The following is a 27,580-nucleotide window of genomic DNA, read 5'->3' on the forward strand; positions in this document are numbered from 1 at the left end:
ATGGTTGATTTATGGTTCGGCCCAGTGCACCACTGTGGCGTTCGCCTAGTGGCGGGAGCTTTTAGAATGAGCCTGGTGACCAGTGTCCTGGTGGAGGACGGAGTCCCTCCATTGCAGATCCGATGTGCACAACTGCTCGCCAGTTACGTTGCACACATTCGTAGTTCTCCTGAGCATCTGAATTACCATCTCCTTTTTCCACCCACGGCAGTTCATTTCCCGCATTGGTGGCCCAGGTCAGGGCTAATGATTGCATATCACGTGTGGTCCCTTCTCTCTGTATTGGAGTCCTTTCCTTTACCACCTCCCATCCAGGTCCATCCGCATACACCTCCATGGTGTACACCTAGGCCGCAGATTTGTCTGGACCTTTCACATGACCTGAAGGACTCAGTTACTCCTGTCACTCTCCGCTGTCACTTCTTCTCAATTCTTGACGTGTTTCGGGGCTCTGAAGTGGTTTACACCGATGGCTCTGCGGGTGATGGTCACGTTGGCTTCGCTTACGTCCACAGAGGCCATTTTGAGCAGCATTCCTTGCTCGATGGCGGCATTGTATTCACTGCAGAGCTGGTTCCATCTCTCGTGCACTTTGGTATATCCGTTCATGCCTCGGGGAATCGTTTCTTCTGTGTACTGACTTCTTGAGCAGCCTACAAGCTATCAACCAGTGCTAACCTCGCCATCCTTTGGTAGCGGTCGTCCAGGAGTCCATCTATGTGATAGACTGATCCTGTTGTTCAGTGGTGTTTGTGTGGACCCCAGGACACATAGGCATGCCAGGCAGCGAACTGGCTGACAGGCTGGCCAAACAGGCTACGCGGAAACTGCTTCTGGAGATGGGCATCTCTGAACCTGACCTGCATACTGACATAGGGAGACGGAATGGCATAACAGTACACACACCAAACTGCTTGTCATTAAGGAGACTATGGATGTGTGAAGTGTTCCTATGTGGGCCTTTCGTAGGGAATCAGTTGTCCTCCGCCAGCTCCGCATTGGCAACTCTTGGGTGACTCACAGTTACCTCCTGCACCGTGAGAACCCACTTGAGTGTCAGTGCGGTGCCCGGTTGACAGTGGCCCATAGTCTGCTGCACTGTCCCACTTTGACTACGCCTCATTGGCTGATTTAGCTGTACGTTTTATTCATGAAGGTGGATTTTATCATTTGATCTAAGTTTTAGCACATGTCCTTTGTCCCTCTGTGTCCTCAACCCTAGTGCTTTTAGGGTGGAGGTTTTAATGTGTTGCAGAGTAGCTGGCTTCTCCTTTTTTATTCTCATGGTCAGCCAACCCTGGTAATCTGCTTTGTTGTTCTAATCTCTTCATCCCGTTTCTTGCATTTCTTTGGTTTTCTTGTCCCCTTTTACATGTTTGTTGCCCTTCATGTATCTTGTGATTTTTCCTTTCATTCCATTTTGAGTTGTCAGTCTCGTTTGTTTTATTCTCACACTTTTGGCATTGATTTATTCGGAACAAGGGACTGATGACTTCCTAGTTTGGTCCCTTTCCCCCTCTTTTAATCCAACCAACCAACCAAGAATGTCATAATTCTTGAGCATAAAACGTGTTTCATAATTCTACAATAGATTGACGTCAATGATATAGGTCTATAATGGTGTGGATCTGTCTTACGGCCTTTCTTAAAAGCGGGAATGACCTGCACTTTTTTTCTAGTTGTTTGGTATCTTTGATTGCTCAAGCGATCTACGATAAATTATTGCTAGAAGGGGAGCAAGTTCTTCCGCATAATCTTTATAGAATTTGTAGGTATCTCATCTGGTCCTGATGACTTTCCACTACTAAGTGATTGTAACTGCTTTTCAGTTTCGCGATCGGTTATCTCAATATCTTTCATTTCGATGTTCACAGGACAACTGAAAGGAGGGACAATGTTACCATCTTCCGCAGTGAAACAACTTCGGAAGAAACAGTTTCCGTTTCGGTGGCTGTGTGGCTGCTGAGAAAATGAATAGTTGATTTTGACCCACTTACTGATTTTATATATGACCAAAATCTCTTAGGGTCTTTACTTAGGTCGGTTGACAATGTATTACTTACAGAATCATTGAACACTTCTCTCATTGCTTTACTTACACTAATTTTCACTTCATTCAGCTTTTGTTTGTCAGCTAGGTTTTTACTTCTCTTGAATCTGAGATAAGTGCTCTTTGTTTACGTAGTGTTTTTCTAACACAGCTATTAAGCCATGGTGGATCGTTCCCATCCCTTAAAACCTTATTCGGAACATACTTGTGCAGGGCATATTGAACAATTAATTTGAATTTTTTCCATTTGTTCTCCACATCTTTGTCCTCATCGCTGAATGTTTGATGCTGACTGCTGAGATATTCTGAAATTTGTATCCTGTCTCACTTGCTGTGCAAATATATCCTCCTACCTTTCTTAACATTCCTTGTAGAATCCATTGTCATAGATGCTGTCACAGCCTTATGATCACTGATACCTTCCTCTACATTAACTGATTCAATAAGTTCAGGTCTGTTTGTTGCCAGGAGGTCTAAGACGTTACCCTCACGAGTTGGTTCTCTATCTATCTGCTCAAGGTGGACATCCAGACAAGACATCCAGAACACTGTCTCTGGCACGAGTTTTGATGGCATAACACTCCCAATCTATACCTGGCAAGTTGAAGTCACCCATATCCTGATTAAACAGTTTTTTTTGCTTTGAGTTTCACTAAAGAAAACATTATCATTTAGTGTCTTACTGTCTTTATGTGCCCAAGTTTGAAAATTAGTTATGGAGATCAAATTGTAGGTTTCCACATCATTTTTGCTGTATCAGAATCCTTTAGAAAATCTACATTGAAGTCGCCACAGACTGTCAACTGTGTGCTGCTGTCTGACACATAGCACAATAAGGAATCCCAATGCCTCATAAACTGTTCAAAATTTCCCAGTTATGATTTTTACACTTTGAGCATATGTCACTTCGCACCACAGTGGACCCAAAATGCAGCAGTTGTGGATGATCAGTCCACGAAGGTAGTCCTTGTGAACACACAGTTTTGTGTGTCAGCTTCACAAAACATCTCCCATCACATTTGCCAGAGTGCCGAGTTTTCAAGAAAGAATATAAGATCCAGGATTGCAAATCTGTTAACTGTCTATTGTATACTGAGGCAAGGAAGAAATATGAATGCCTATATCCTTTGGATGTGACAATGAATTATGTTAACATCCGGACCATTACTCCCACCATCACAGCCTTCCCCAAACCATATCTCTCACCACCCTCCTCTCCTGTGGTTCCCCCACTATCTTCTCCAGGAACTACTCCCTGCACCCTGCCAGTAAAGTATTCTCCTTCTACTGGTAACAGGGCTCCCTCTTAGGATCTGTCTCCCAGCAACCCCTAGACTGGAGGCCCAACACCTAACAATTGTTGCTGAAGGAGCCACAGCCTGTGGGTCCCAAGGCTGTCCGCTCACCTGTCCGTGCACACAATGCAGACAGCCCCTTGAACCCCAGAATAAGAATGGGAATTGCAACAAAGCTCCTCTGATACCAAACCCCCCCCCCCCCCCCCCATTTTTTTTCCACACAGCCAATATTTGTGGATGTTGTTCCCTCCCCACTGGTGACAGGCAGTGATCCTGCTGCATGACCAGCCCTTGTGGCCCTTTCATGCCCAACAAGCCTACCAGTTGTGTGATCATTCAGTGGAATTGTAATGGATACTACTGTCACTTGCTGGAACTACACCACCTTATTTCCTCTCCTACTGTGGTTCACATTGCTCTACAAGAACCACATTTCACTGGTGAGTATTGCCCAATGCCCTGTGATTGTCGTGCATTCTTTTATTACTGTGCTGGTCCTGAGATGGCATCTGAAGGGGTGTGTACTTTTGGTCATATTTATGTCATTGCTTGAATAGATTGTCCTTTCTACCTTGTTGGAGAACATAATGGTGTGCATGCAAATAACCTCAGTGATTACCAGCCAGGCCACTTACTTAAGCTGAATTGACCACATTAATCCAGCAACACCACCCTCCCCCCCTTTCTTTTCTCCTATTTGGCGACTTCAGCACACACCAACCCCTGTGGCGGAATACCACTTTGTGTGGTAGGGGCCTTGTAATTGACTAGCTTCCCACAGACCATGATCTGTGCCTCCTCAATAATAGTTTTCCTATCCACTTCAGTGCTGCTGCCCATGGCACCTTTTCAGCTATCGACCTGATGATCTTCTTCCCTAATCTTGTGGCATCACTATGTTGGTCACTAAATGATGACATTTGTGGCAGTGACCATTTTTCAGTGGTTCCATTGTTTCCTTGCCACTGCCAGACTGACTGACTACCATGTTGGGCACTTCACAGAAACAACTGACCTTTGTATGCTTCTGCTGTTACCTTCTCTGCCTCTCTGTTGGATTGTATTGATAAAGTGCATGGTGTCTCATTCTCAGATACGATCATCCACACCAGAAGAACTTCTATTTGCGTTCCTCCCTGGGGATGTATGGCTCTTCATCTCATGTAGGCCTAGGTCCGTGGTCTTACGGTTCACTAGCATTCAACAGCTGTTCTGGCTTGTGTCCTACAGGGTAATCTTTGTACCAATTCATCGATTCTTGTACGACACCTTTCTACCCACTTTGCGGCAATATTGGCATTGTCTTCATATCTGGCTACCTTTCTACTGCAGGAGCCATAAGTTGAAGACATCCCTTTACGTTTCACTTGCCACCAATCTGAATCTTATATGAAATCTTCTCTGACTAGGAGCTACTTCAAGCTCTTCCCTCATCCCACAACACAGCTCCAGGCCTTAATTTCAGTTCAGTCAGATGATCCACCACCTGAATGTTTCCCAAAAGCAATATCTTCCCATAGTCTTCTACTGTCTTTGGCCTCAAGACGACTTTCCTTGGCAATGGCAAGACAGCGTAATTGTCCCACTCCTTAATGCAGGCAAGAACTCAATATCTCTCGGTAGTTACCAGCCAATTAGCCTGACCAACAGATTATACTGAGCTCTCTACTCTAGGTGCCTTTTGTCCCCCTCTCGGTATGATTTATGGGAGATAACTGAGAAAGGTGCAGATTCGCATTTGGGAGGACGATGATTCAAACCCACATCCGGCTGTCCTGATTCAGGTTTTCTGTGTTTTCCCTAAATTGCTTCAGGCAAATGCCGGGATAGTTCCTTTGAAAGGGCACGGCCGACTTCCTCCCCCATGCTGCTGTTTGGCCTCCTCCACCGAATCAGCCAACCAACTGATCAACCACGGGAGGGACAATCCACAACCAATGATCTGTCTTAGATTGGAAACAGCAATCTGACAGTATTTTTCTAAACACCAACATCTTATTGCAGTATTTTTTATCTGCATAAGGCATATGGCACTAGGTGTCATCACATTTTACTCACACTCCATGACTGGGGCTTTAGAAGTCCCCTACCAATTTTTATTCATCAGCTTTTAACACCCCGGGTGTTCTGGGTTGGAGTCAGCAGTTCACTCAGTTCCTCACAGGGCCAAGAGAATGGCATTCCACAGGGCTGTGTGCTGAGTTTCACTCTTTTTGTCATCACCATTAATAGACTAATGACCTTTGTTGGATCACAGGTCACCCCTTCATTGTGTGTCGACTATTTTTGCATTTGGTACCGCTCCCACTTTGTAGCCACTGCTTAATGCCAGCTCCAAGGTGCTGTACTGCGGGCCTGTGCATTGGCTTTTTCCCATGGTTTCCAGTTCTCTCCTACGAAATACAGATTATGCATTTCTGCCATTGTACCATGGTCAGTTCTCACCTGGAACTCTGGAGCTCTGTGTAGGTAATCAGTACCCAGAAGTTGTTGGGACTGCTTTTTTTTTTTTTTTTTTTAAAGCTGCATGCTTAAACTTAATCCTCTCTGATTCCTTGCATGTACAGCTTGGGGTGTGGATCGTACTATCTTACCCATATTTACTGGGCCTTGGTTTCGTCTCGACTGAACTATGGTTGCCAGGTTTATGGCTCTGTGGTTCCTTCAGCTTTAAAACTGTTAGACACAGTCCATCATCGTGGAATGCGTCTGGCCTCCGGTGTCTTTTGGACTGTAGTTCAATTCTTTTATCTGGGCGGCTCGCGCATGCCTGCCCAGACACGGGAGATTGCTGTGTTGCCAGTTGCAAATGACGCTCGCGCCAAGAGAAGCAGCGCCATAGTATAGTAAGTTTGCAAACTTACATTTAGAGGGGAGCGCGCAGTTCATGAAGTAAAGCCACCACGGCCGCATTAACCCTTTCGCTGCTACAGAGACGTGCTCTCCGCATTGTGCTCTGTGCGCGATTTTGTCATCACTGCACTGCTCGCCTGTGCAGAAACATAGTGTTCCGACTGCTTTGACACACTTATCATTCGATTTCACAAAAACTATTTGGCCCAAAAATTAGATTTTTACACATCTTATTGACTGATACCTTCCCCCATAAATGCCTTAATTTGTTTCGATGTTCAATGCAGTTATTGTGCAGCATTAAATGTAGTAAACCATTGCACAAAATTTTGAAGAGTTTGCAGAGGTCGATTTTAGTTGCCACAATGTTGAGAATGAAATGTGGACAAGATACCTAAATTTCATATAAAATTTACTGTATAACAATATCTCATTTAAGTACCAGATAGGTGTCGTATGTAATATTGAGAAATATTCCGTCTTCCACGACTGTAATAAAAGTTTTCTTTATACCAGAGTCATTTCGCTTTTTTTTTCTAAAAAGTTCTGATTAAAACAAAGTTGGCGAAGTACACAAAACTGAATTGTAGACGTAATAAAATATAGAAACTAAAATATATTGTCAGTGAGGCGCAGTGCACAAACAATTTGTGTTTGTCACAAAGGACAGCAAATACTTGCCAAAACATAGATCAGTTGACGAAAACACTGAATATGGTGATGTTGCCAAAGCAACGAAGCAAAGAATTGCGTCAGACAATCAAGTAGCTCGGCAACGTACAAGCCGAAATTCTGCTCTAAATAATACTTTTAATACTGTCGCAAAAGAATATACCTCAGTATGAATAGTAAAGCAGCGACTGCGGAAGAGAACATATACAAAGAAAACAGATAACATGAATATTGTATGTGTGCCTTTTCATTGTTTTTAATTGCTGTGAAAAGAAATATTGGAGGACAAAATTAGAAAAATCGAAAACTTATTATGATTATAATGAAGAGACAAAGCACTAGAAGTTTCAAAAAATTACATTCAAACGAATAAAATTCATGAAGTAAGACGCTTCGATATTAATTTTAAATAAAGAAAACATTAAGCACCGAACAAGGTTTGACCTCAGAACCTTCACATACCAGCTAAACACATTAACCATTACGCTGTCAGAGCTCGTCATTCCATGGAACTCCTGGAGGACTCTAAAATATCACGCTAAATACCAACAAACACTGTTGGTATGACTATGAATTATTCACGTTTCGTCGAAGTACAATAGGAAATAAACAATTACCGCTGTTCTTTATTGCGATAAAACAGTTCATGAGAATGAAACAAACACCTTTCCTTGCTATCGCCTGAATTAGGAAGCTTATTGCTTGTTTGGTTTAATTGATTAATAGAATATGAAGCAATTGGTATAAAGAATGCTTTTCGAAACTTTCTATAAAAGAAAGTCTGCTATCAAGACATTGTTTTTGTTCAGTTACTTTATTTATGACTGAACGTTTCTAAAACTGAAGACACTTGTCCATGCTCTGCACTGCAGTCGAGCTCTGGCAACGTCACTCTCTGTTCATTGGCTGACTGTGTTTTGTGACTTCAGATGCGCAGAACGAACCTAAACTCGGCCGCCATCGTAAATGACGTGCACTATAATCTCGTAGACAGTCTCCTTGCTGAAGTGGGGATCTTCCCCATCCTGATTTGACGGTACCAGCTCTTGATTTCACTGTGAAATCACCATTCAGCAATTCCCTGATCATTCGACATATCACTTTGTCCTTACACACGAGGGATGTTGTCCTGATTCATGCCCTCAGTTGGGATTACCAGTTGGAATCTGCCTTGCTTCCCTTAGCTGAGATCTCCAACTCCTCTCTTGGACTGTGCTCCCCATGTTTTCTTGTGCTAAGGATTAGGACCAATGTCTTCTAAGGTTCTAAAGTCTCAGTCCCCTCCCATGACCCTTTGGTGACTGTTACATCCTTTTCTTCAAGACTTTCAGGATGCTACCATCTTTTACACTGACAGCTCTAAAACTGTGGTTAAGACGGGATATGTTTATACATCTCATGCCAGTATGGAATGTCATTCACTGCAGGGAATGTGTATTGCGGGTCTCTACTGTTCTGACTTTCTTGCTGATATTTGTCGTGCTGCCTGCTCAATTGTCTTCATCTGACTCCCAAGTCATATGGGTATCCCAGGGAATGAACTGATCAACTGTTTGGCTAGAGAAGCACTTATTCACTCCTTGTTAGCTTTGTTGACACCAGGTGCAGATTTGTGAGCACATGTTAGACATGTGCTTAATCGGAAATGGAATTGCATCTGGTGGGCTATTGCCTCATCTAATAAACAACAAGATGACTCCTGCAGCATGGTGCTCTTCCTTCCAGTTCTCCCAGAAAGAATTCACAGTCCTATATGTCTTCTCTGCGTCAGTCATTCCAAGTTAACCCGTAGCTTTATTTTACATAATGAACTATCCCCCACGTTGTGGTTGTGGAACCTTACAGACAGTAGCTCATATCTTGGTGGAATGCCCTCTCCTTTTGGCCTTGATGCTAACAAGGGAAACTCCCCATCACAACCCCCTAATATTTAGTGCCCAGTGGATAGCTCATCAAAAACTTAACGCAGATCAAGCATGAAAACAGGAAGAATGTGTGCTGAGCTGCAGGGAATGATCCAAGAACAAGAAGCAATAAAGAGCAGCCCAAAGCAGCTGCGGTGTCGTGGGTAAGTAGTGGTCATAGTGTTGGACTGCCAAGCGGGCAAGCCATGTTCAAAACTCCCTCGTGCCATTTATTTATTTATTTATTTATTACAACATTATGAACTGTCCGTCCAGTCATTGAAATGTCTGTTCTCTTTCTGTGGTCTTGGTAAAGAAAATAACAAATAAAAAGCTGTGAACTATGTTACAAGAAAGGAATTCAAGAGTCCAGACTTCCAAAATGGAATACAAATTCAAAAACGTTAAAAACGTATGTTTTGACAGAGCACAGAGAAACTGTCTTATTGTGAAACTGTTGCATTCATTTATTGCAGCTTATGTGACATACTGTTATGTTGTCATAATTTCCTTGGGAGTCATCACATTCACAGTCATATGAACACCTATATTGGGCAGGAGGTATATCTTACTCACTCACCAGTCATACAAATTAGGTGCATCAATAAGAGATTCCTATCATATGACACACATACTATCACTAATGCCATATACGACACACCTGACACATTTTTCTGTGGGGGATTTGGTTGGCTTGTCGCCTAGTTATCAAATGTTTGCGGTTCCCATTCGAAAGCCACTTCCTTTTGGTTAGAGTGATTGTGCAGAATCAACTGTCATTATAGGTCCCTATCTTACACCTTGCTGTTGTAAATGGACATTACACCACAACATAGACAAACTTTAAATAAAACGAACATGAGAGGGGGGAGGGTTGGCACGAGGGAGGTTTGAACACGGGTCACCCGCTTGGCAGTTCAACAGCATTACCACTTAATGACGACTCCATTTCTCATCCTGGCTGCTTTCTATTGTACTTGTTGTTCTTGGACTGTTCACTGTTTCTAGTTTCCTTGCTGCTACACCTTCTTCCTGTTTTCATGCTTGATCTGTGTTCAATTTTTGACAGGCTATCCATTGAGGCCTCGTACCATTAAATGTGACGGGAGTGCGATGGGGAGTTTCCCTTGTAAGTATGGATTTCTGGAATCATTGCCGCTAATATTGGTAGATGATTCACAGGTGGTTGGACTGGTTCTGTTTGCTCCATGAGAGTGATTTTTATTCTCAGTTAAAAGGTTTTAATCTACCTCCAGAACAGGGGCAGTGTGGTTAGGTATGGGACATCTTCCATTGTAATCTAGGTCTGGGTCGACCACTGACCCTTCCTCCTTGGCCAGGCTACTCTTTCATCCCGATTTAACTCCGTTTTACTAGCTTTTAGATTCTGTTTGCCTTCTTTCTTCTGCACCCAAATTTCTGTTCTGGGTGTTGCACTTTGTTGGATAGTGGGCGCTCTTGACTGTTATGAATCAGGAGCGGGGCAGCTGTGGGTGGGACGTGTCCTGCTGCATGCAGAGCACTAGGGATACCTACCTGCTGATTTCCCTGTCTCTTCATCTTGCTTTTATTATTGGTTTAGTCTATCTGCCCACCACCTTAGAAACACCATCAGCACACCCACCTCCATTAAACACCACACACACACACACACACACACACACACACACACACACACACACACACCATTACACGTTTGGCAACAAAATGGAAAGAACTCTAACACACACCTGTCACACACACCAGTCTCAAATGCACACAACCAAAGTGTATAGTAATAAATCCAACATCAAGTCACTAACACAGTATTACTCTAGGCCAACTTAGGTTGCTTTAACCAGGAACCTCTGCCAATAGATCTACACCCATCATCTCTCTGACTTCTCTATACATAGATGTCCCTTGTCTAAAGAGAAGAAACTCTCGATATAAGATAGCTATATTGATAACACCTCACACATTCAGCAACCAGACCAAGCAGTTGCAGAAATCTAATCACATTGTACACATCTTCAACCATAACGGCATCGAGCGATCAAGTGCTACATGTCGCAGTTGGATCCACACATACAAACAATTGATAAACTCACAAAATTCAGTTCAACAGTCAAACAAATTGTAGAAGAAACAAAAAGACAGACTACAACTCCTGAAATGAACAAATACTCCCTTATAATCCACCATCATGAAGTCACATTCCCCAGCCAACAATGATGACAAAAAAAAAAAAAAAAAATCCAGAAAATGTCAAACATTGTGGAAAATATTAGAAAATGAGTAATCAAAGCTACCAGTGCACCACATGAAACTGCTTGTAGGAGACTTCAGTGCACAGATCAGCAGAGAACAGAAATACAAGGCAATAATAGGAAATTTTCCTGCTCACAAAGACACCAGTAACAATGGGGAAAGGCTCGTCAACTTTTGCAGACAATTCGACTTAAAACTAATGTCAGTCCTTGTTAGAAAATTGCCAAGGAGAAATATGATCTGGTCTTCTCCTAAGAAGCTTTTAGGCTCATATCAACTGGTTCATATGGCAATAATCAAACAAAATCATAGAGAAATTATGAATCAGAAAATGACTAGGCATAGATTCAGACCACTCCCAAAATTAAAAAAGTCCATAGATTGACAAAAAATTTATGTCAGACAACAGGAATGAATTCATAAAAAGCTTTATACTTCAGACAATGGGAAATTAGGATGAGATTAGAGAAGCAATGATAGAAATGGCGAAAGAGTGAGAACAACCACAAAAATAGAGGAGACATATTTGGTGGAATAACGAGACGAAGCAGTAGAGCGTAGACTGACTGCTTGGAAAAAATGGAACTCCAGCAAAAAGGAAAGAGACTGGAACACAGTCACTAAAATCAGAAAACAGACATTAGAATTATTCAAACAGAGAAACAGAAATATGACAAAAATGATTAGAGACATAGATACAAATTTCAAAGAGAACAACTCTAGGGCCTTCTACAAAGTTTTCAAAGAATTTAAAGATTCAACAGGCAAACTGATTACCAATGATGACAGCAACTGTGAGTTATGAGCAAAATACTTCAAAAATCTTCTAAACTGTGAGGAACCAACACACTGATTAATTTTCAGACAGCCTCAAAAGGAAAACCCATATTCAGAACTGCCATCACTGCATCAAATTCAACAATACATTGGCTAACTGAAAAACAACAGGACGTGTTAGCTGAAATGTGGAAACTGGGAGGGAAGCGGGCAGCTAAACTATTCATGAGGTTATTACAGATTTCTGGGAGAAATGAAGAATACAGGACAGAAACCAGCAATTACCAAGCTATATCTCTACTTCGTATAACATTGTATCCAAAGCTATACCGAATAAGGTAGAAGACCAAGCGAAACACACAATTGGTGAGTACCAAGTGGGATTCAGGAAAAAAATAGATCATGCTCAGAGCAGAACTTTCTGAACCCTTCAGAATTAACACAAATGTTCAACAGGGTGATGGGCTCTTAGTGATTGTTTTTAGTCTAGTCTTAGACAAGGTTATGAGAGAGTAGGGTAGAGACCTACAAGAGAAAACCTTTAAGGAGTCATTGTAGGACGAGGAAGAGGAAGATTTGAGGTTAAATGTCTTGCTTTTGCTGATGACATTGCAATAATTTCCAAAGCCATACAAATGTAAAGGTAGAAACACTTTGCAAAATTGTGGCTAAAATTGGCTTACAAATATCGTATGAGAAACCAGAATACATTGAACATAAACACGACAGAAAAAAATGTATTCAAACACAACACAGAAACATTAAAAGAATTGATAAGTTTAAGTATTTGGGAGAATGTATACAATCAAATGGATTAGATAATACCACAAGTAAAGAAGGCCGAAGGAAATGGAATTAGCATATAGGCTCACAAGAAACTGATACAATAAGGATTGGTAACACCCCAGGCAAAAATTAAACATCAAGCAAAAGTAATTAAGTGGAAGCACTTCATGATTCTGAATGCCCAACAATGAATAAGAGGTGAACAAGAAGAACTGGAAAAGAAAGGAAGGAAAATACTCAGAAAAACGTTAAGACCAGAACTGGAAAAGAAAGGAAGGAAAATACTCAGAAAAACGTTAAGACCAGAACTGGAAAAGAAAGGAAGAAAAATACTCAGAAAAACATTAAGACCACAAAAGAATGAAGATAATAACCGGACAAAGAGGAACAATGAAGATCTATAAAGAAACATAGAAACAGTTGCAGACACAGTAAGGAAGATGAGATTAAAGTTTTACTGCCATATTTGCAGAATGAATGACACTACAGGAGGGCTGGAAGAGACAAAAAGGGATCTGAGAAAACTTAATGTCACAGAAGAAATTATACAGGACACGGAAAATTTCAGGCTACAGATCTATACTGCATCCAACAAAAAAAATTACAACCTAGGAGGATGATGTCAAACGAACAAAGGCAGGCCATCAGCCAATCCACAAGTAGTTCTGGGAAGATAAGAAGAAAAAGATTGTACATTAGTCTTCGCTTATAAGTGGTGTATAATTCGCAGAATTCTGTAATAAAAAAAAAGGCCAACAACAGACTTCAAAACAACACTGTACAGCAAAGAACAATAACTTCCAGCACAACACTCCAAAAAATCCAGCATACTCATTTAGCGATTTGTTTCTTGGCCTTGCCCCTGGTCTCTTGTGCCCGCCATCTTCATCCTTTGAATCATCCAAGGCATCATCTTCCATTCACTTCAGATGTTCGTACCATACCATATACCTTGGGTACACAATCTAGTTGCAAGAATGTTGTGAGTCGCTGTGTGAGAGTGAATGTTTGGTTCAGTAAGACTGCATGCTAATCTGCAACTGCAGTATAGACCAGTATTTATCGGTATTCTACACAATCTTGTCATTCTGTTTAATTAATTAATTTATTTATTTTAATTACAGATCCTGCTAGTGTATGTTGGTTATATTTTTACACTTTTCATAGTTGTAGGCAATACAGTTGTAATAATTCTGAAACTGTATGACGCACATAATCCTGAGATATCTTCTCAGGTCATACCAGACTTATAAAATAGATAAAGTTTTTGCTTTTAAGCATTACATTATTTTAAATATTGTCATGAAATAGATGTAAGCTAAATCCTGGTTCTTTGTGTCTGCAGTGACATAAACCTCTTAGATGATGATCTGGAAGATGATATTGACTATGATCTTGGTAATGAAGATGAAGATCGTCTTCTGGCAGATGATTATGAGCTACAGGTATGATAACTGTATTCTATTAAAACAATAATTATCTTAAAATTGTTTTCACTTTGGATTTTTTAATACCATCTCTTCTTTGCAGGATTCCTCTGAGCTGGAGGGTCATGATCATGGAGAAATACTGGAGTCAGATGAGAAGAGTTTTGTGTAAGTATGGATTTTGGTAATTATTAAGATTTCTGCAATAATAATAATAATAGTGCTTGGATAAGATGCAGATAAAAAATAAAAACCATTGTTTTGTAGAGTACTGAATTGCCATTACCATTCACATTTTTAGAACATCTGTAGGCCATACATACCCATCTTGTCATTGCAGAGCACTTTGAACCATATCTGGAATAATAATAATAATTATTATTTAATATGTGATACTTACATTACTTCAAAATATGTCTTCACAAACAAACTGCTTCATCTGCTACGATATGAGCAGCACTTACCTGTGAAGGAACAAATGTCAAACAGTGAGATATTTTCCCCCTTTATTTGTCATACTGTTAAAACATTACAGTGTTGTTTGTACAGAGTGTATCATAATTAGTGGCGCAAATGAATACAGTTGGAAATACATGATACTAGAAGCAGAAAAGTGTCGGTAAATGTGTTACATACAGCAAGAGCTGTGAGCACTTATTCAGTAAAAGAGATATGTTTCACAGTAGCGGAAGTGAAGTAGTGCTCATAGCTCTTAAGATATGCACTTTATAGCACATTTTATGAAACATTTTTTCTTGTTTTGCTCATTGCTACCACTTCTCAAAATATCGAAAGGAGAGAGTGTGCAGTAGAAGAGATTTGTTTCACCGTATTGAAGGTATGCAATTTAGAGCCCATGTTTGCCGAAACTTTTTTGCTTCTAGTATCACGTTCTTTCAACTGTAGGCAAGAATGTTATAGTAATGTAGTACTCTACACAGCAGAGATGATTATTTACAAGTTTATTTTGTATTCACAATTGGTGGCAGCACAATTATACTTACCATGTATAAAATACTTTCATTAGCACAGAAGCTAGAGAAGTAGTTCAAACCTAAAAAAATTCCAGTAAACAGAAAACTCCGGGTTGGAATATCAACAACGTGAGGCAAAGATAGATTGCTATTTACCATAAAGATGACATATTACGATGCAGACAGGAACAACTAAAAGACACTTAATGCATTAGCTTTCGACCAAAGCCTTCATCAGAAAAAGAAACACACGCACATTCCTTCACACAAGCGAGCACACCTCGCACACACATGACCACCATCTCCGGCAGCTTGGGCCAAAGTATAACTGTCACATAGAATGGAAGCTGCAGTCTGGAGGGGGCAGGAAAGGAAAGGGATAGCAGTATATGGGTTGTGTGCCAAAGTATGCGGGACTAGTTTGCCAGTAGGTGCAGTGTCAGGATGCTATGGGGCAGCGAGGAGGGAGGAACAGGGTGTGACAGAGGAGAGGAGTAGGGAAAGGTGGGTGGGTGCATTGGCAGAGTGTGGTACACAAAGAGGGAGGGAGACAAGAATATGGAGAAGGTGATAGGACAGAGGGAGTGGAAACTGTTGGGTGGAGGGTGTGGGGAGCAGTGTGTTACCATAGGTTGAGGCCAGGATGATTTAGGGAGCAGAGAATGTGTTGTAAGGATAAGTCCCATCTGTACAGTTCAAAACAGCTGGTGGTGGAGGGAAGGATCCAGATGGCTTGGGTATTGAAGCAGCCATTGAAATCAAGCATGATACGTTCGCCGCGTTTTGTGCCACAGGGCAGTGACTGTTCAATCTGGTGAACAGCTGGTTGATAGTCATATAAATGGCTGTGCAATGATTGCAGCAGAGCTGGAATATAACATGTCTGCTTTCACAGGTGGCAGCAATTGCAAAATGATGGTACACAAACCTGATGATATGAACTTTCATTTCATTCATACTTATTGTTCATAAACATTATAGATGATCAGCTTGTCATGAACTATTTCAATTTAACATCACAGCTCACTAACTTACATATGCCATTATTACCTAATGAGTATTAACAAATGGCATTGTAGTTAAACATGTTGTTTTAAGTAGAACTTTGCACAGTTACTCCCAGACACAGACTGACTGACATGGAACATTACATCATAGTATGTGACGGACATAAGTTTTTCACAATGAGTAACGGTTGACAACTGATTTAATGTTGCATGGTGAAAACTGGACATAGATTATGCTCTTACTGACTAGATACCACCTGCCTGAGGCTTCGTGCGCAACACCTGTTTATAGACACACACATTACAGAAATTACAAAATGGTAAAATGCAGGAGTGTTATATTTTATAAAGGACAATCAGAAAATTTCTGTTTGAGGGCATTGCAGCAGTGATGCAACGAATTAGTGTGGCATTCATGTCTTTCCAATGTGCGTGCGGTAAAAGTGGAAACATGAACCAGGCCATGTTATAATCAAATTCATCCAAATAGGACCAGTGTGCCGTTATCTCTTTCTTGGATGCCGAAGGACAGTCACCAGTAGACTTCCATCAGAGAATGAAGAATGTGTGTGGGGCAGCATATCTGTTGAAAACTACCATTGTGAAGTGGTGCACCAAGTGCTGTGATGGCCATGATTTGACACAAGACACTGGTCAATCTGGGAGGTCAGCCTCAGCTGGGAGGCCCAATTAGGAGACACTCTACTACCCGCCCTGTAGTCCATGTGAAATACCACGCCTTTGGTGCCTTAGAAAAGGCCTTGAAGGGTTGACAATTTGTGTCAGACGAGAATGAGCAGCAGTCAGTTATGGACTTCTTCACACAGCAGGAGATGGTGTTTTACCAAATGGATACCTGGTGAATTGTTAGGATAATTGCCTCAATGCTCTCAGTGATTTCACATCATCAGCATACTGCTTCTGGGCTGTATGGTCTACGAACTGAAACTTTTTGATCACCCCTTATAGATATTAGCATAAAAGATAGAAAAAATGAAAAATATGAAGATATTATAGGCAGTGAAGTAAATTTGTCCAACCAAAAGCTGTACAACTACAAAATGACAAAATAAAAGGTAACTTATTATTAGAGGGAAGTTTTAATTGATACACTTCTCAAATTTTGCCAAGAATTTTCTAGAAAATGAGATTTTCCAGTTGGAATAATTAGTAAACTAACATGTTCTTTTAGTAGAAGTCTATATTTTTGGAAACAGAAAAATCAGGGCTACTATAATGTAACACAGGATTTTATAGAGAATTATAACTTGGAGACTAGGTTTCTGGAAAACAAAAAAATTATGAATACAATTAACTTTTGAAATACCAAGTTTTTGTACAAATTATGATGTTTACAACAACAAAAATAATCAATTTTTGACAATATGATGTAATTGGACAGATAAGAAATTTACTCACCAAGTGGCATCATGTGTGTGTTCTGCCACTGTTTGGTGAGTAGATTTCGTATCTATCCAATTACATTACAAAGTATAATGTCTGTCTGAAAGAGAAAATGCGGAGATTTCATATAAACTCAATCATAAAACAAATAATTTTTAGTGGAGAAAAACTTTGATGTGCCCATATTTTAAGAGATGCTGTAAATTACTTTCTTTAAATAAAATGTTTCCATATGAGATAAATATACTATTGTTACCACCAATCAGTAAATAGCACCACGAATAATAAAGTTCAGCAATGCACAGCATGAATAAGAAATTGATTATTTTATGGAACTAGCTGTATGTGCACTACTAATGAAAGGAGATCACAAAAGAAAAGAAAAAGAGTAGTCAAATGAAACAACATGGTTCCAGATACCTTGTCAAGTTTCAAACATCTATGATGTGTACATGTAGACTGAAGTGACGAATGAAAATTTATACCAAAGCTGGGATTCCAAGCCAGGTCTTCTGCTCACTAGGCAGATTCTCCTACCACTATTCCATTCTGATACACTGGCTTTCCAGAACTGCATGGACTACCCTAGCATGCCTCCCTCCTCAATCCAAATTCCCATTCACACCTCAGCCCACTTGGTATTCCCCTTAAACTTGAGAAGTGTTGCAGAGGCTCTCTGACTGCATTGGAATAGCACCTCAGCATCAAGTAAAACAGGAGATCCTTCCTGAAACCCAGGCATAGGTGCTTTACTTAATATATACAATTCCAGAGACCTACATCTACATCTACATGCATACTCTGACCAATCACACTTAACTGCCTGGCAGAGGGCTCATCGAACCACCTTCACAATAATTCTCTGTTATTTCAATCTTGAATAGCATGCGGAAAAAAACCAACACCTATATATTTCTGTGGAAGCTCTTATTTCCTTTATTTTATTATGATGATGTAGGTCGGCATCAACATAATATTTTTGCATTTGATGGAGAAAGTTGGTGATTGAAATTTTATGAGAAGATTCTGCTACAACGAAAAATGCCTTTGTTTTAATGGCATCCACCCCAAATCCTGTATTATGCCAGTGACACTCTCTACCCTGTTTCACGATAATACAAAATGTGTAGCTCTTTTTTGAACTTTCTGTATGTACTCCATTAATCGTATCTGGGGAGGATCCCAGACTCCACAGCAGTACTCCAAAAAAGGATGGACAAGTGTAGAGTAGGGAGTTTCTTTAGTAGAACTGTTACATTTTCTAAGTGTTCTGCCAGTAAATCGCAGTCTTTGGTCTGCCTTCCCCACAATGTTTTATATGTGTTCTTCCCAATTTAAATTGTTCATAATTGTAATTCCTAGGTATTTAGTTGAATGGATGGCCTTTTAGATTTGACTGATTTATGTAACTGAAGTTTAACGGATTTATTTTAGCACTCATTTGGATGACTTGCCAATTTTTGCACCTTTCAGATATCTTTTCTAAATCATTTTGCAATTTGTTTTGATCTTGTGATTACTAGACAATAAACGGCAGCATCATCTGCAAAACCCTAAGATGGCTGCTCAGATTGTCTCCTAAATAGTGTATATAGACATGGAATAGCAGTGGGTTTATAACACTACTTTGGGGAACACCAGAAATAATTTCTGTTTTACTCAGTGACTTTCCGTCAGTTACTATGAACTGTGACCTCTCTGATATAAAATCACTAATCCAGCCACATAACTGAGACAATATTCCATAAGCACGCAAACGCTAGAAGACACCTCTGTGGTACAGTGTCATAAGCCTTTTGGAAATCCAGCAATACAGAATCTATTTGAAATCCATTGTCATTACCACTCAGCATTTCATGTGTGTAAAGATCTAGTTGTATTTCACAAGAATGATGTTTTCTAAATCCTTGACTGTGTGTTGATAGACCATTCTCTTTGAGGTAATTCATAATGTTCAAACACAGTATATGTTCCATAATCCTGCTGCATATTGATGTTAATGATATGGGCCTGTAATTTAGTGGATTACTCCTACTACCTTTCTTGAGTACTGGTGTGACCTGTGCAACTTTCCAGTTTTTGGGTACAAATCTTTCATCGATTGAGGGGTTGTATATGAAAGTTAAGTATGGAGCTATTGCGTGAGTATACTGTGAAAGGAAAGTAATTGGTATAAAGTCTGCACCAGAAGACTCGCTTTTTCTAAATGATTTATGTTGCTTTACTACTCCAAGGATATCTACTTCTAAGTTACTCATGTTGGCAGCTGTTCTTGATTCGAATTCTGGAATTCTTACTTCATCTCCTTTGGTGAAGGAATTTCAAAAGGCTGTGTTTAGAAACTCTGCTCTCACTGCACTGTCTCCAATAGTATTTCCATTGCTATCATACAGATAAATTTTTCCCGAGGGCATGCTGCTTTACTGTATAGATAAATGATGATGGCGTCCTCTTGGGTAAAATATTCCGGAGGTAAAATAGTCCCCCATTCGGATCTCCGGGCGGGGCTACTCAAGAGGATGTCATTATCAGGAGAAAGAAAACTGACATTCTACGGATCGGAGCGTGGAATGTCAGATCACTTAATCGGGCAGGTAGGTTAGAAAATTTAAAAAGGGAAATGGATAGGTTAAAGTTAGATATAGTGGGAATTAGTGAAGTTCGGTGGCAGGAGGAACAAGACTTCTGGTCAGGTGCCTACAGGGTTATAAACCCAAAATCAAATAGGGGTAATGCAGGAGTAGGTTTAATAATGAATAGGAAAATAGGAATGCAGGTTGGTTGGTTGGTTGTTTTGGGGAAGGAGACCAGACAGCGAGGTCATCGGTCTCATCGGATTAGGGAAGGACGGGGAAGGAAGTCGGCCGTGCTCTTTGAGAGGAACCATCCCGGCATTTGCCTGGAGCGATTTAGGGAAATCACGGAAAACCTAAATCGGGATGGCCGGACGCGGGATTGAACCGTCGTCCTCCCGAATGCGAGTCCAGTGTCAGGAGTGCAGGTAAGCTACCACAAACAGCATAGTGAACACATTATTGTGGCCAAGATAGATACGAAGCCCACACCTACTACAGTAGTACAAGTTTATATGCCAACTAGCTATGCAGATGACGAAGAAATTGAAGAAATGTATGATGAAATAAAAGAAATTATTCAGATAGTGAAGGGTGACGAAAATTTAATAGTCATGGGTGACTGGAATTCGGTAGTAGGAAAAGGGAGAGAAGGAAACGTAGTAGGTGAATATGGATTGGGGCTAAGAAATGAAAGAGGAAGCCGCCTGGTAGAATTTTGCACAGAGCACAACTTAATCATAGCTAACACTTGGTTTAAGAATCATGAAAGAAGGTTGTATACATGGAAGAACCCTGGAGATACTAAAAGGTATCAGATAGATTATATAATGGTAAGACAGAGATTTAGGAACCAGGTTTTAAATTGTAAGACATTTCCAGAGGCAGATGTGGACTCTGACCACAATCTATTGGTTATGACCTGTAGATTAAAACTGAAGAAACTGCAAAAAGGTGGGAACTTAAGGAGATGGGACCTGGATAAACTGAAAGAACCAGAGGTTGTACAGAGTTTCAGGGAGAGCATAAGGGAACAATTGACAGGAATAGGGGAAAGAAATACAGTAGAAGAAGAATGGGTAGCTTTGAGGGATGAAGTAGTGAAGGCAGCAGAGGATCAAGTAGGTGAAAAGACGAGGGCTAGTAGAAATTCTTGGTTAACAGAAGAAATATTGAATTTAATTGATGAAAGGAGAAAATATAAAAATGCAGTAAATGAAGCAGGCAAAAAGGAATACAAACGTCTCAAAAATGAGATCGACAGGAAGTGCAAAATGGCTCAGCAGAGATGGCTAGAGGACAAATGTAAAGATGTAGAGGCTTATCTCACTAGGGGTAAGATAGATACTGCCTACAGGAAAATTAAAGAGACCTTCGGAGATAAGAGAACCACTTGTATGAACATCAAGAGCTCAGATGGAAACCCAGTTCTAAGCAAAGAAGGGAAAGCAGAAAGGTGGAAGGAGTATATAGAGGGTCTATACAAGGGCGATGTACTTGAGGACAATATTATGGAAATGGAAGAGGATGTAGATGAAGATGAAATGGGAGATACGATACTGCGTGAAGAGTTTGACAGAGCACTGAAAGACCTGAGTCGAAACAAGGCCCCTGGAGTAGACAACATTCCATTGGAACTACTGACGGCCTTGGGAGAGCCACTCCTGACAAAACTCTACCATCTGGTGAGCAAGATGCATGAGACAGGCGAAATACCCTCAGACTTCAAGAAGAATATTATAATCCCAATCCCAAAGAAAGCAGGTGTTGACAGATGTGAAAATTACCGAACAATCAGTTTAATAAGCCACAGCTGCAAAATACTAACACGAATTCTTTACAGACGAATGGAAAAACTGGTAGAAGCTGACCTCTTGGAAGATCAGTTTGGATTCCGTAGCGATACTGGAACACGTGAGGCAATACTGACCTTACGACTTATCTTAGAAGAAAGATTAAGGAAAGGCAAACCTACGTTTCTAGCATTTGTAGACTTAGAGAAAGCTTTTGACAATGTTGACTGGAATACTCTCTTTCAAATTCTAAACGTGGCAGGGGTAAAATACAGGGAGTGAAAGGCTATTTACAATTTCTACAGAAACCAGATGGCAGTTATAAGAGTCGAGGGACATGAAAGGGAAGCAGTTGCTCGGAAGGGAGTAAGACAGGCTTGTAGCCTCTCCCCGATGTTATTAAATCTGTATATTGAGCAAGCAGTAAAGGAAACAAAAGAAAAATTTGGAGTAGGTATTAAAATCCAGGGAGAAGAAATAAAAACTTTAAGGTTCGCCGATGACATGGTAATTCTGTCAGAGACAGCAAAGGACTTGGAAGAGCAGTTGAATGGATTGGATAGCGTCTTGAAAGGAGGATATAAGATGAACATCAACAAAAGCAAAACGAGGATAATGGAATGTAGTTGAATTAAGTCGGGTGATGCTGAGGGAATTAGATTAGGAAATGAGGCACTTAAAGTAGTAAAGGAGTTTTGCTATTTGGGGAGCAAAATAACTGATGATGGTCGAAGTAGAGAGGATATAAAATGTAGAATGGCAATGGCAAGGAAAGCGTTTCTGAAGAAGAGAAATTTGTTAACATCGAGTATAGATTTAAGTGTCAGGAAGTCATTTCTGAAAGTATTTGTATGGAGTGTAGGCATGTATGGAAGTGAAACATGGACGATAAATAGTTTGGACAAGAAGAGAATAGAAGCTTTCGAAATGTGGTGCTACAGAAGAATGCTGAAGATTAGATGGGTAGATCACATAACTAATGAGGAAGTGTTGAATAGGATTGGGGAGAAGAGAACTTTGTGGCACAGCTTGACCAGAAGAAGGGATCGGTTGGTAGGACATGTTCTGAGGCATCAAGGGATCACCAATTTAGTATTGGAGGGCAGCGTGGAGGGTAAAAATCATAGAGGGAGACCAAGAGATGAATACACTGAGCAGATTCAGAAGGATGTAGGTTGCAGTAGGTACTGGGAGATGAAGAAGCTTGTACAGGATAGAGTAGCATAGAGAGCTGCATCAAACCAGTCTCAGGACTGAAGACCACAACAACAACAACAACAACAACAACAACAACATCATAAAGAGAAGGCATTGACTGTGTCTTGCTGCTAGCACATTTTACATACAACCAGAATCCGTTCAGATTTTCTGCCAGCTTTTGAGACAAAGTTTTGTTGTGGAAACTTATTATAAACATCTCACATTGATTTCCGCACTAAATTTCGAGCTTCTGCAAAAGATAGCAATCATAGAGATTTTTACTTCGTTTGAATTTGGCATGCGTGTTCTGTTGTGTCTGTAAAATTGTTCACACCCGTTTTGCGTATCAAGGGTGATCACCTCCGTCATTTGTTAATATATTTGGTATAAATCTCTCAATTGGTGTTGATACTATTTCTTTGAATTCAAGCCACATGTGGTCTACACTTACATTGTTAATTTGAAAGGAGTGGATATTGTCTCTCAGGAAGGCGTCAAGTGAATTTTTATCTGCTTTTTTGAACTGGTATATTTTTTGTTTATATTTGGAGGTTACAGTATTCAATCTTGCTGTATTCACTAATCCCTGTATCTGTTTTGACACTCGTTATTAGCTCAGGATTATTTGTTGCTACGAGGTAAAGTGTATGTTCACACCCGTTTACTGTTCATGTGGGCTCATGAACTAACTGCTCTAAATAATTTTCAGATAATGCATTTAACCCATTTTCGGTTATTTTATGCATACCTCCAGATTGAAATTAAACATGTCTTTTTGCCAACATTTTGAGGGTAAATTAAAGTCACCATTGATTATAATTGTATGAGACCTGAGCCATGCAGACTGAACCAACGAATGGAAGTTTGTACAAAACTTGGGTTCTTAGACAGGATCACCCATTTCTTATAATGCTGAAGTGCTGTTCCAATACAGTAGTAGATCCTCTGCAACACTGTTCAAATTTAGGTGGAATACTGAGTTGGCTGAGGTGTGAATGGGAATTTGGATTGAGGAAGGAAGTGTGATAAGGTATGTGCAGTTGTGAAAAGCTGATGTACGAAGATGATGTAGTGGTTAGCACACCTGCAGCAGGAGACCTGGCTTTTCATTGTGTTGCTTCAGTCTGCAGATATATAAAAAAAGTAATATTGTGTCAGGAACTATGTAAGGAAAAGTTGTATAATCCCACCTTACTTTGTTACACATAGTCCAAAAACCACTCCCAGATTAAATACCTCATTGGACCATTGGTGCTCTTCATTACTTACATCATTTGAAAAGAAGCATAGTGGATGACCTACACGACTTCAGTCAACTACCGTCCAGTTTCTGTGTCGTTTGGCTCACTGAAGACATGCAGCTTTACACGCTACTGTGAGCACATGTCTCCAGATGTCCATTACGAGTAGTTCCCTTTGCTTCACTGAGAGCGACAGTGCCTGTCATTGACAAGCTGTGACACTATTCCTTGTAGACATGTTGGAGAGTCTTGTTGATACACCAACAAATTGGAAATGTCATTCAGGATATGATCATATGAATGTCCAGACTGAGTAACTTCTTCCTGCCTTTCCGTCGTGTCTCTATGTCTAGCTGCCGTACTGTGCTGATTCTGTACAACCTACTGGCCATCACACACCACTTCTCTGCCATGTCTTATGTCAGTGGTGCAGTGTCATATAACTCCCTGATAGCAGTTCTGTATTATCTACGATGTTATAAAATAAACATTGTACTCTTTTAAGGGAATGACAAATATTTTGTCTGGTGGTCGTACAAGGAGTAAGCACTTCCTGTGACATTTCAAATAGCAGTACCTCAATCTTTTGCACAACTCCCGTGAACAAGGAGATGCTGCAAGTTGTTAAATATGCCAAGTATATAGACTTTATTTTCATCTAATAATCCACATATATTAAATGTACATGAGACCACGCATTGTCGCAGTGGAGTAAAAAAATGGTGTATTACCACCAGCATTAGGTGTATGTAATTTGTTTGTAACTGGATTTTAAAATGATATTGTAGGTGCATTAATCTACTACAGTAATTACTATGTGATCTGTTCTTGCGAAAGAAGAACCAGAAAGTGGTTCATTGTATTTCTAGAAAATACGAAAGAGAGTTGGTTTTCAATGCCAGAAATTAAAGAATATATTTGAATCGGACTTGGGTACTGTAAAGTGAGAGGTGCCACGGGGATCTGTTTGTACCTGTTGCTTTTCTTGATTTTATCGATAATCGGTCAAAAACTGTTTGCAGTTTACACAAGGTCACAGTGAAAGATATAGTATGTTATGTAATTGATTCAGTAAAGATGGAAGTGAATAACATTAGATCATGGCTTACAGAAAATAGATAATCAAACACAGTGTATATAGTTATATATAAAAACAAAGATGAGGTGACTTACCGAACGAAAGCGCTGGCAGGTCGATAGACACACAAACAAACACAAACATACATGCAAAATTCAAGCGTTCGCAACAAACTGTTGCCTCGTCAGGAAAGAGGGAAGGAGAGGGAAAGACGAAAGGAAGTGGGTTTTAAGGGAGAGGGTAAGGAGTCATTCCAATCCCGGGAGCGGAAAGACTTACCTTAGGGGGAAAAAAGGACAGGTATACACTCGCGCGCGCACACACACACACACACACACACACACACACACACACACACACACACACACACACACACATATCCATCTGCACATACAGACACAAGCAGACATATTTAAAGACAAAGAGTTTGGGCAGAGATGTCAGTCGAGGCGGAAGTGTAGAGGCAAAGAAGTTGTTGAAAGACAGGTGAGGTATGAGTGGCGGCAACTTGAAATTAGCGGAGATTGAGGCCTGGCGGATAACGAGAAGAGAGGATATACTGAAGGGCAAGTTCCCATCTCCGGAGTTCGGATAGGTTGGTGTTGGTGGGAAGTATCCAGATAACCCGGACGGTGTAACACTGTGCCAAGATGTGCTGGCTGTGCACCAAGGCATGTTTAGCCACAGGGTGATCCTCATTACCAACAAACACTGTCTGCCTGTGTCCATTCATGCGAATGGACAGTTTGTTGCTGGTCATTCCCACATAGAATACATCACAGTGTAGGCAGGTCAGTTGGTAAATCACGTGGGTGCTTTCACACGTGGCTCTGCCTTTGATCGTGTACACCTTCCGGGTTACAGGACTGGAGTAGATGGTGGTGGGAGGGTGCATGGGACAGGTTTTGCACCGGGGGCGGTTACAAGGATAGGAACCAGAGGGTAGGGAAGGTGGTTTGGGGATTTCATAGGGATGAACTAACAGGTTACGAAGGTTAGGTGGACGGCGGAAAGACACTCTTGGCGGAGTGGGGAGGATATCATGAAGGATGGATCTCATTTCAGGGCAGGATTTGAGGAAGTTGTATCCCTGCTGGAGAGCCACATTCAGAGTCTGGTCCAGTCCCGGAAAGTATCCTGTCACAAGTGGGGCACTTTTGGGGTTCTTCTGTGGGGGATTCTGGGTTTGAGGGGATGAGGAAGTGGCTCTGGTTATTTGCCTCTGTACCAGGTCGGGAGGGTAGTTGCGGGATGCGAAAGCTGTTGTCAGGTTGTGTGAAAGCACCCACGTGATTTACCAACTGACCTGCCTACACTGTGATGCATTCTATGTGGGAATGACCAGCAACAAACTGTCCATTCGCATGAATGGACACAGGCAGACAGTGTTTGTTGGTAATGAGGATCACCCTGTGGCTAAACATGCCTTGGTGCACAGCCAGCACATCTTGGCACAGTGTTACACCGTCCGGGTTATCTGGATACTTCCCACCAACACCAACCTATCCGAACTCCGGAGATGGGAACTTGCCCTTCAGTATATCCTCTCTTCTCGTTATCCGCCACGCCTCAATCTCCGCTAATTTCAAGTTGCCGCCACTCATACCTCACCTGTCTTTCAACAACTTCTTTGCCTCTACACTTCCGCCTCGACTGACATCTCTGCCCAAACTCTTTGTCTTTAAATATGTCTGCTTGTGTCTGTATGTGCGGATGGATATGTGTGTGTGTGTGTGTGCGCGAGTGTATACCTGTCCTTTTTTTCCCCCTAAGGTAAGTCTTTCCGCTCCCGGGATTGGAATGACTCCTTACCCTCTCCCTTAAAACCCACTTCCTTTCGTCTTTCCCTCTCCTTCCCTCTTTCCTGATGAGGCAACAGTTTGTTGCGAAAGCTTGAATTTTGTGTGTATGTTTGTGTTTGTTTGTGTGTCTATCGACCTGCCAGCGCTTTCGTTCGGTAAGTCACCTCATCTTTGTTTTTATATATAATTTTTCCCACGTGGAATGTTTCCCTCTATTATACAGTGTATATAGTTTCTGACTTGGAACTCTCGGACCTTGTTCAGACCCTAATTGCTGCTGTACTGTAAGAAAGTTCTCAAATGTCCCTGATTCCAAAACTTGAAAGTTTGAGAGATTAAAGGTTCCTTTGAAAGGTCACAACAGATTTCCTTCCCCATCCTGGAAAAGTAGGACCTTGTGCTCTCTAATGACTTTGCTGTTGATAGGATGTTAAACCCTAATCTTCCTTCCTTTTGTTATGAAGTAGAGAGCCATAAGTGTATGTTTCCAG

At 40.9% G+C, this 27,580-nt stretch overlaps 1 protein-coding gene across 2 annotated transcripts in view; it reads left to right on the forward strand.

Moving 5' to 3' along the window:
• Positions 1–27,580, forward strand: part of LOC124805047 (formin-like protein 20) — a 241,223-nt gene that overhangs the window by 20,725 nt on the left and 192,918 nt on the right. For both annotated transcript variants that reach the window (XM_047265467.1, XM_047265468.1), the window contains exons 2-3: positions 13,936–14,035; positions 14,121–14,185. In XM_047265467.1, the coding sequence (XP_047121423.1) occupies positions 13,936–14,035; positions 14,121–14,185 (165 nt within the window). The remainder of the gene's footprint in view (positions 1–13,935; positions 14,036–14,120; positions 14,186–27,580) is intronic.

Source organism: Schistocerca piceifrons, chromosome 7, assembly GCF_021461385.2.
Source record: "Schistocerca piceifrons isolate TAMUIC-IGC-003096 chromosome 7, iqSchPice1.1, whole genome shotgun sequence".
NCBI classification, from domain to species: domain Eukaryota; kingdom Metazoa; phylum Arthropoda; class Insecta; order Orthoptera; family Acrididae; genus Schistocerca; species Schistocerca piceifrons.